The sequence below is a fragment of the Callithrix jacchus genome, chromosome 7, assembly GCF_049354715.1.
Source record: "Callithrix jacchus isolate 240 chromosome 7, calJac240_pri, whole genome shotgun sequence".
Classification (NCBI taxonomy): Eukaryota; Metazoa; Chordata; class Mammalia; order Primates; family Cebidae; genus Callithrix; species Callithrix jacchus.
In genome coordinates this window covers 60560127-60570443 of record NC_133508.1, presented here as the reverse complement: position 1 = coordinate 60570443, position 10317 = coordinate 60560127, and the positions used below count along the sequence as shown (strand labels likewise).

General features: G+C 45.7%; 1 protein-coding gene across 2 annotated transcripts in view; it reads left to right on the top strand.

Moving 5' to 3' along the window:
• Window positions 1–3561: 3561 nt before the first annotated feature.
• Window positions 3562–10317, top strand: part of HMGCL (3-hydroxy-3-methylglutaryl-CoA lyase) — a 24175-nt gene continuing 17419 nt past the window's right edge. The window contains exons 1-2 of one of the 2 annotated variants that reach the window (XM_009000627.5): window positions 3562–3639; window positions 9242–9325. In XM_009000627.5, coding sequence (XP_008998875.2) covers window positions 3580–3639; window positions 9242–9325 — 144 coding nt within the window. In that variant the 5' untranslated portion in view covers window positions 3562–3579. The remainder of the gene's footprint in view (window positions 3640–9241; window positions 9326–10317) is intronic. The other variant, XM_009000629.5, reaches the window with a different exon arrangement.

The following is a 10317-nucleotide window of genomic DNA, read 5'->3' as shown; positions in this document are numbered from 1 at the left end:
GGTTCAGGCAATTCTCCTGCCTCAGCCTCCTGAGTAGCTTGGATTACAGGCATGCACCACCATGCCCAGCTAATTTTTTGTATTTTTAGTAGAGACGGGGTTTCACCATGTTGACCAGGATGGTCTCGATCTCTTGACCTCGTGATCCACCCGCCTCGGCCTCCCAAAGTGTTGGGATTACAGGCTTGAGCCACTGCGGCCGGCCCCTCTTTTTTTTTTTTTCTAATGGAATCTTGCTCTGTCACCCAGGCTGGAGTGCAGTGGTGTGATCTCGGCTCACTGCAGCCTCTATCTCCTGGGTTCAAGCTATTTTCTTGCCTCAGCCACCCAAGTAGCTGGGATTACAGGTGGTTCCTGCCACCACACCTGGCTAATTTTTGTATGTTTAATAGAGATGGAGTTTCACCATGTGGCCAGGCTGATCTCAAACTCGTGTGAGCTCAAGTGATCCATCCACCTCAGCCTCCCAAAGTGCTAAGATTACAGGCATGAGCCACCACGCCTGGCCTATTGTTCCCATGTTTATGTCTATGTGTACTCAATGTTTAGCTCCCACCTATAAGTGAGAACATGTCATATTTGGTTTCCTGGTTTCACCCTGGCTCATGCCTCCAGCTCCATTCATGCTGCTCCAAATAACATGATTTCATTCTTTTTTATGGCTGTGCTTTTCCCATATTTTCTTCTAAGAGTCTTATAGTTTTCGTTCTTATGTTTAGGCCTTTAACCCACCTTTTACCCATTTTGAGTTAGCTTTTTTTTTTTTTTTGAGATGGAGTCTCTGTCTCCCAGGCTGTAGTGCAGTGGTGGCGATCTCAGCTCACTGCAACCTCCACCTCCTGGGTTCAAGCGACTCTCCTGCCTCAGCCTCCTGAGTAGCTGGAATTACAGGCGCATGCCAGCATGCCTGGCTAATTTTTTATATTTTTAATAGAGATGGGGTTTCACCATGTTGTTCAGGATGGTCTCGATCTCCTGACCTCATGATCCGCCCTCTTCGGCCTCCCAAAGTGCTGAGATTACAGGCGAGAGTCACTGTGCCTAGTCTTGAGTCAGCTTTTGTATATGGTGTCAAGGTAGGGTCCAACTTTATTCTTTCACGTGTGGATATCTAGTTTTCCCAGCATAATGTGTTTAAAAAGACCATCTTTTCTCCATGGAATGATTTTGACACCTTTGTCAAGAATCATTTGACCATATATACAAGGGTTTGTATCTGGGCTCTCTGTTCTACTTCATTGGTCTATGTCTGTATTTATTTCAGTACCACACTCTTTTGTTCACTATAGTAAGGTTTGAAATCAGGAAGTTTGAGTCCTCCAACTGTCCTTTTTCAAGATTATTTTGGCTATTCAAGGGCCATTGAGATTCCATGTTAATTTTAAGATGAGTTTTTCTATTTCTGCAAAAAATTCCTTGGGGTTTTAATAGGGATTTAATTCGATCTGTAGATCATTTTGGCTAATGATATTTTAACAATATTTTGGGAGGCCAAGATGGGGAGATCACCTGAGGTCAGGAGTTCAACACCAGCCTGATCAACATGGTGAAACCCCATCTCTTCTGAAAATACAATATTAAGTCTTCTCGGCCTTGCGCTGGGACTCACATCTTTAATCTCAACACTTTGGTGCCCCTAGACAAGAAAGGTAAACTTAAGCCCAGGAGTTCAAGACCAGCCTGAGCAACATGGCAAGACCCTTATCACTACAAAAAAATTTGAAACTTAACTGGGTGTAATGGCCCACGTACCAATGGTCCCAACTACTCAGGAGGCTAAGGTGAAAGGATGGCTTGAGCCCAGGAGGTTGAGGCTACAGTGAGCTATGGTTGCTCTGCTACACTCCAGCCTGGTCAAGAGAATGAGTGAGATCCCATCTTAAAAAAAAAAGAAAAGAAAGCTTGGGTGTGGTGGCTCATGCTTGTAATCCCAGCACTTTGGGAGGCCAAGGAGGTCAGATGATTTGAGGTCAGGAGTTCGAGACCAGCCTGGCCAACATGGTGAAACCCTGTATCAACTAAAAGTACAAAAGTTAGCCAGGTGTGGTGGCCTACACCTATAATCCCAACTACTCTGGAGACTGAGGCAGGAGAATCACTTGAACCCGGAGGCAGAGGTTGCAGTGAGCTGAGATCACACCACTACACTGCACTCCAACCTGGGTGACAGAGTAAGACTCTGTCTCAAAAACAAAACAAAAAAACCAGGCCAGGCATGGTTGCTCACGCCAGGTAATCCCAGCATTTTGGGAGGCTGAGGTGGGTGGATCATGAGGTCAGGAGACAGAGACCAGCCTGACCAACATGGTGAAAACCCATCTCTACTAAAAATAAAAAAATTAGCCCAGTGTGGTGGCACGCCTGTAGTCCCAGCTACTCGGGAGGCCGAGGCAAGAGAATCACTTGCACTGGGAGGCGGAGATTGCAGTGAGCCAAGATGGTGCCACTGCCCTCCACCCTGGTGATAGAGCGGGACTCCATCTCAAAACAAAAAACAAAACAGAAAAGAGAAACAGTGCTCTAAGCATTTTATTTGCCTCAGGGCTACTGCAAATGCTACAATGTCCGGAAAGGTTTTCTTGTTTACTCTTCACCTGGATAGATCTTTTTTCCAGCCCTTCAGAAAGTACACCTAGATAGGTCTTAATCGTTTTTTCAGGTATGAAATCTAAGGATGCACCCCTCTCTGGAGTTGCCTGCTTGTGTTTGAATCCTGAAGATCGTGATGCATCAGTTAATTGGTGCAAAAAACTCAGAGCAATGAGTGGCGAATCGTAAAGCTGCTCCTTAAGTGCAAGTTAGAAATGATGACACAACTGTTTGTGTAATTATTAGTATCTTCTTGTCTCCTCATACCTTCCACACTCTAAACACAAGAAGCCACAGGCTTTGGCTAATTTCTGTTCATCTTTTTGTTTATTTGTTTGGTTTTGGTTTTTTTGTTTGTTTTTGACAGTCTCTCACTGTGTCGCTGAGGCAGGAGTGCAGTGGCAGATCTCTGCTCTCTGCAACCTCAGCATCCCAGCCTCAAACGATCCTCCTGCAGCAGCCTCCCAATTAGCTGGGAGATCATAGGCATACGCCACCATGCCTGGCTTTTTTTTCTTTTTTTTGAGACAGAGTCTTGCTCTGTCACCCAAGCTGGAATGCAGTGGTGTGATCTCAGCTCACTACAACCTCGCCTCCCGGGTTCAAGCAATTCTCCTGTCTCAGCCTCCGAAGTAGCTGGGATTACAGGAGCCCACCAGCACGCCCCGCTAATCTTTTTTGTATTTTTAATAGAGACGGGGGGTTTCGCCATGTTAGCCAGGCTGGTCTCGAACTCCTGACCTCAATTGATCTACCCGCCTTGGCCTCCCAAAGTGCTAGGATTACATGTTGTCCAGGCTGATTCTGTTCATCTTTATATTCCTAGCGTCTCACTTGGCTGGGAATGTAAGAGGCGCTAGAAAAAAAACGGAGAGAGGCTGGGGGTGGAACCAGCTTCGACGTCACTGCGGAGGGGCTAGGCCTCGCCCATCGGCTGGCCGTCGGTTACGTGGGGCCCAGATAGGCTGCCGCGGAGGATGCTGGGCCAAGATGGCAGCGATGAAGAAGGCGCTTCCGCCGCGGCTGGTGGGCTTGACGTTCTTCCGGGCTGTAAGTGCCCCGGGCTGCTGAGGCGGCGGCCCTGCAGGCACTTTGACTGTCAGGGTCGGGGGCTTGGCCCGTGGTGGCTGCTCTCTTAGAGGCGAGGCCGGACAGCTCTCAGGCCAGAGTCGGGAGGGCCTTGGAGTCTTGGACCCTCCCTGTTCCCCCCAAATCCTTTGAAGGAGATGGGAAAACTGAGGCCTGGAGAGGTGGTGGATCATGGAGACTTGGGACGCCATCCTAGGCGTCCTGATTCCCCGCCCAGAGCTCTTTCCGGTGACCCTGGCCCCTTTCTCCCGCTAATTGTGCTTCAGACCTCTCCAACTTTTCATAGTGAAAATCACGACCACCCTTCCCTTTCCTTCGCCGGCATTTCCAACTCTTGTCGCTTTTAGAGACGCTTGGGGAGCGATCGCAGTGTATCGAGCGGGACTTGAGTTGAACGGAGCCAAGCTGTGATTCCCTTGGAATTGCACTTTGATCCTGTTCGATCCTAATGTTTTCCCCTCTCCTGTTCTCAACAGAGGAAAAGTGTAGGACAGGTAGCTGAATAAAGGGTTGAACAGCGGGACGGGGTGGCTCACGGCTGTAATCCCCGCACTTTGGGAGGCAAGGCGGGCGGATCACGAGGTTAGGAGCTAAGAGACCAGCCTGGCCAATATGGTGAAACCCCCGTCTCCTAAAAGTACAAAAATTAGCTGGACACGGTGGTGCATGTCTGTAGTCCCAGCTACTCGGGAGGCTGAGGCAGAAGAATCGCTTGAACCCGGGAGATGGAGGTTGCAGTGGGCTGAGATCGTGCAGTTGCACTCCAGCCTGGACGACAGAGGGAGACTCTGTCTCAAAAAAAAAAAAAAAAAAAAAAGGAGGAGGGGTTGAATAAATTGTGTTGGTTAAAGCCCAAGGCTGCTCTGGGCATACCGCCCATGGATGGGGAAACCCTGCTCCACAAGGAACAGTCAAAATAAAAGGTGAAGCTAGGGTGTCCCAACAGTTTTGCCACGTTCTAGGCTTAATGACATAGTTATTTACTTTCTCTAAGCCTCAGCTTTTTCATCTGTAAAACAGACAGCATTCCCTTGGGGGTTGTTTTGGAGATTAGAGAAAATTAAAGTAATGCATTTGGCAGTATTCTGGTTCCTAATAAGTTATCAGTCCATGGTGGTATTTTTACCTTAGAGAGTTGAGAAGGAGTTATAGCTGTATAGAGGGAAAAATTATACACTCGTGGCACTGAGTCCGGCTCAGAAAGCCAGTTAATGTCTTTACTAGTCCATTCACCTGCTGCACCACCAGCTCATGTATAAAATGAAGATGGCAATTCCAACTTGGAAAGTTAAGAAAATTAAACAAATAGTAGATATTAATATATTTTTAAGAAATACTTGTTGTAATGAGATGGCCTTCCATGGGGTTCCAAGCATAGGAACTAGTATTAGTATTAGAACCAGATATGGGTTCAAGTCCAAGCTCTGTCATTTTCTAACTGTGATTTTTGAGTAATTGCTCTGAAGTCCAAGCTCTGTCACTTTTTAACTGTGATTTTTGGGTAATCGCTCTCAGGCCCAGCTTCTTCTCCTACAGAGGTGGGATAATAATAGTTCCTGCCTTGAGGTTGTGATGACTGTAGTTTAACACTAGGTTTAGTCAGTATTTGCTCTTGATGTTGACGTAGGTATACCATATCTCAGGACACTGTGGCATAGTACTCGTGTGGCTAGGGGGAATCCTCTTTGAGCAGAACTTTACAGAGAAGTTACGGGATTGTAACCAGAAGAGGAGAAGACTGTGGACCAAACGGTGGTAAGGAGGCAACAATGGCCTGGAGGTTAGGAGCTTGAGCTCTGCAGCCACACTGGCAGGTTTAGATACTGCCTCAGTGACTAGCTCTGCCTGTCACCTAGGGAAAGTTACTTAATCTCTTTTTGCCTTAGATTTATTGCAGTAAAATGGGGATGATGATAGTTCCTACCTGATAAGATTGTTGAGAGGACAGTATGGGTTAATATGTAATGGCTTTTGTATGTGCCTGGCAAATATTAAGTGTTTAAAAAATGTGAATTGTGGCCTGGTGCAATGGCCCACTGTGGAGGCCAAGGCAGGTGGATCACCTGAGGTCAGGAGTTCAAGACCAACCTGACCAACTGGTGAAACTCTGTCTCTACTAAAAATACAAAAATTAGGCCGGGCACGGTGGCTCAAAAGCCTGTAATCCCAGCACTTTGGGAGGCCGAGGCGGGTGGATCACGAGGTCAAGAGATCAAGACCATCCTGGTCAACATGGTGAAACCCCGTCTCTACTGAAAATACAAAAAATTAGCTGAGCATGGTGGCGCGTGCCTGTAATCCCAGCTACTCCGGAGGCTGAGGCAGGAGAATTGCCTGAACCCAGGAGGTGGAGATTGCAGTGAGCCGAGATCGCACCATTGCACTCCAGCCTGGGTAACAAGAGCGAAACTCCGTCTCAAAAAAAAAAAATACAAAAATTAGCCAGGTGTGGTGGCAGGCGCCTGTAATACCAGCTACTCGGGAGGCTGAGGCAAGAGAATTGCTTGAACCAGGGACACGGAGGTTACAATGAGTCGAGATCATATCGCACTCCAGCCTGGGCAACAGAGCGAGACTCTGTCTCAAAAAAATAAAGCGAATTGTTATGCAAAGAGCTGTTACAGGGAAGGAAGTGGAATGGAGCTTCTAATGTTCTAATACAAGCAACTTGGAAGCAGGTTTTAGATTCTTTTACTAACACTCAACCATTATTTATTGAGTGTGTATTATGCCCCAGGGCCTTAGAAATACAGCATTGAATAAAACAAAATCCCTTACTCATGAAACTTACATTCCAGTGAGATAGTTTTAGGGTGATGTACTAGCAGAGGCTGAACATCCCTGTTGGAGATTCATGTTGCAGGGACTTTGCAATATAGGCTGTTTACTTCATGAAATTTAGTGGCTTATCGCCTCAGTCTCTAAGAAGGCTTGTTGGCTAAAAACAAGGCCAGTTAGGTGAGTTGTTCATGTTCTAGCTGCTTCCTAGCAGGGAATTCCTGGGGCTTCAGGGGGTTGAGATCCTTAGCAAATTACACAGTGTGCCTCCCTCTTTGCCCCATGGGGGTGTATTTATCCAGATTAAATCTGTAAAACAAAGTTGATTTGAAGAGTTATGGTATCAAGACAGGTAAAGGAAAGAGGAAAAAGAAGCCTTGTGTTACTTGATAGGGAAGACTAAGATTTGGAGCAGACTTTATGTAGAGGAGACAAGGCATTTTGTAAAAAATGTCTTCAGCTACTGGGGGTGTCATTTCCCCTTAGACCCATTCTTGTCATCACCCAGCCTATGACTGTAACAGAATAGAGCCCTCCTGCATCTCGCCCATACCCTGAAAAGTGCAGGACTGACTACTCCTCCCCACATTCAGTAATTGCTCTCTTCTGGGACAGCTGTGTCCTTCATGGTTTATTTGTTATTTTAATAACTTTAATGAGTGCCTACTTTGTACCAAACACAGTGCCATGGCCCCATCCATGAATTATCTGTGCGTGCCCCTATTTCTTTTCTTTTCTTTTTCTTTTTTTGAGATGGAATCTTGCTCTATTGCCCAGGCTGTAGTGCAGTCGTATGATCTCAGCTCACTGCAACCTTTGCCTCCAGGTTCAAGCAATTCTCCTGCCTCAGCCTCCTGAGTAGCTGGTATTACAGGCACCTGCTACCATGCCCGTCTAATTTTTTGTATTTTTAGTAGAGATGGGGTTTTACCGTGTTAGCCAGGATGGTCTCGATCTCCTGACCTTGTGATCTGCCTACCTCAGCCTCCCAAAGTGTTGGGATTACAGGCATGAGCCACTGCGCCTGACAGAGTAGGCATTCTTTATCATGTTTTGAAGAAAATAATTACAGCTCTGATATAGAAAATAATGGGAATGGGAGGAGTGGCAGCTTTGCGAAGGATGGTCAGAGGAAGCCTCTCTTTGACTGAAAGATGAGAGACAGATGTGATAAGAGCCAGGTTTAAAAAAAAAAAAAAGCCAGATAAGTAGCCTTGGGGTAGCGGGAAGCCCTGCTGTGAGAGAGAAGGCAGGGAGCTTAGCCACCTGTTGGATGGAGGTTGGGAGTGGAACAGTAGGGACAAATGATGATTTCAGGAGGTCAGCAGGAGCCAACTCACACAGTCTTTTCTTTTTTTAATTAGAAAGGATCAAGTGACGTATAGAGTCACTTAATTTTTTTTTAAGACAGGGTCTGGCTCTGTTGCCCAAACTGGAGTGTAGTGGGACAATCATTGTAGAGCACAATCATAGCTCACTGCAGCCTGGACCTTCTGGGCTCAAGCAGCCCTCCCACCTCAGCCTCTTGAGTAGCTGGGACTATGGGTCCATGCCACCACACCTGGCTAATTTTTATATTTTTAGTAGAAATGAGATTTCTTTGTGTTGGCTAGGCTGGTCTCAAAGACCTGCCTTGGCCTTCCAAAGTGCTGGGATTACAGGCATGAGCTACCTCACCCGGCCTTTTTCTTTTCTTTTCTTTCTTTCTTTCCTTCTTTCCTTCTTTCCTTCTTTCCGTCTTTCCTTCTTTCCGTCTTTCCGTCTTTCCGTCTTTCTTTCCGTCTTTCCGTCTTTCTTTCCGTCTTTCCGTCTTTCCGTCTTTCCTTCCGTCTTTCCTTCCTTCCTTCCTTCCTTCCTTCCTTCCTTCCTTCCTTCCTTCCTTCTTTCCTTCCTTCTTTCCTTCCTTCTTTCCTTCCTTCTTTCCTTCCTTCTTTCCTTCTTTCCTTCTTTCTTTCTTTCTTTCTTTCTTTCTTTCTTTCTTTCTTTCTTTCTTTCTTTCTTTCTTTTCTTTCTTGATGAAGTCTTGCTCTGTCCCCCAAGATGAGATGAGATCGAGTACAGTGATGCGATCTCAGCTCACTGTAACTTCTGTGTCCCGGGTTCAAGCAATTCTCCTGCCTCAGCCTCCTGAGTAGCTGGAATTACAGATACCCACCACTATGACTGGCTAAGTTTTGTATTTTCAGTAGAGACAGGGTTTCACCATATTGGTCAGGATGGTCTTGAACTCCTGACCTCAAGTGATCTGCCACTGCAGCCTCCCAAAGTGATGGGATTACAGGCATGAGCCACCATGCCCGGCAATGCCTGGCCTTTTAAAACTACTTCTAATGTACATACAGCAGCATATAGAGTCCTATAGGCCATGGTGAATAGGTGAAAGGGATGAATCAAGTTCTGGCTCAAGCAATAGGATACATGTGATGCCTTTTAGGGAGATAGAAAGGATGGAGTCAAGCCAGGCTTTAGGAGAAATTAGAGTTCTGTTTTGGGATGGCTACATTGGAGAGATGTAAATAGAGCTGTCAGGTAGGCAGTAGAAAATGAGTCTGAATTTCAGGGGAGAACCTATAATGGGAGCGTGAATCTCTTGCTTGTTCCTGTTACTAAGTGAAATATTCTTTTTGTTCTTAATTCTAAAACAGACCAAATATGAATTAAATGGTGATAAATATTTCTTCTTGTCTCATTATTAGTGAAGATAGATCCATTCTTTCATATTGGTCTTCCTGGGAATTGTGGCAATCTCTTCCTCATACTTTTTGTTTCCTCTTTTAAACCAAAGGTCAGCACCTCATCTATGGGCACTTTACCAAAGCAGGTGAAAATTGTGGAAGTTGGTCCCCGAGATGGACTACAAAATGAAAAGGTAAAGATGGAAATGAGCCAAAAAAGGTTTTTCAAGCATCCACTTTGAGTATTCCATGTAGTAGGTGCCATGGCAGTGGACAGAGCTATGCAAGACGTGATTCCTCTGCACGAATTAGGGAAGAGAAGAGGAGGCCAGACAGGGACACGCACCTGTGACAGTTAAATGATCTAAAATGGTGGGGCAAGCTGGGTGGGTGACCTCATGCCTGTAATTCCTAATTACTTGGGAGGCTGAGGTGGGAGGATGGCTTGAGCCCAGGAGTTTGAGATGAGTCTGGGCAACACAGCAAGACTCCATTTTATTTAAAAACAACAACCACCACCAAAAAAAAAAAAAACAAACAAACATTAAATTGAATGGTGGTGCAACAGGTTTGGTGTCCCCAGGTCCACAGCCCAGTGGGGTGGGGTAGTAAGACCAAATGCCAGACCAGATTTAATCTTGGGGGTGTTCCTTATGAACCTGTTGGTAAGAGCAGAAGAGTTAGAAACAACCTAAATGTTTAGTATGAGGAAAGTTGGGTCAGATACATTATGGACTTTTTATAAAATGAAATATTATGAAGCCATTAATAATAATAGGTATATATTAAGTGGCTCAAGCAGGTTATAAAATAGTGTGTGTGGCCGGGCATGGTGGTGGCTCATACTTGTAATCCTAGCACTTTAGGAGGCTGAGGCAGGTGGATCACTTGAAGCTGGGAGTTTGAAACCAGCCTGGCCAATATGGTGAAACCCTGTCTCTACTGAAAAAAAAACAACAACAACAACAAAAATAGCTGGTCATGGTGACACACACCTCAGCTACTCCTGAGGCCGATGTACAAGAACCCAGGAGGGAGAGGTTATAGTGAGCCAAGATCACGCCACCGTACTGGTTTGTTTGGAAAGCACAATTCTGTCTCCAAACAAAAACAAATACCGCATGCATGCACATTTGTGTGTGTGTGTGTGTGTATATATATATATATATATTTTTTTTGACACAGA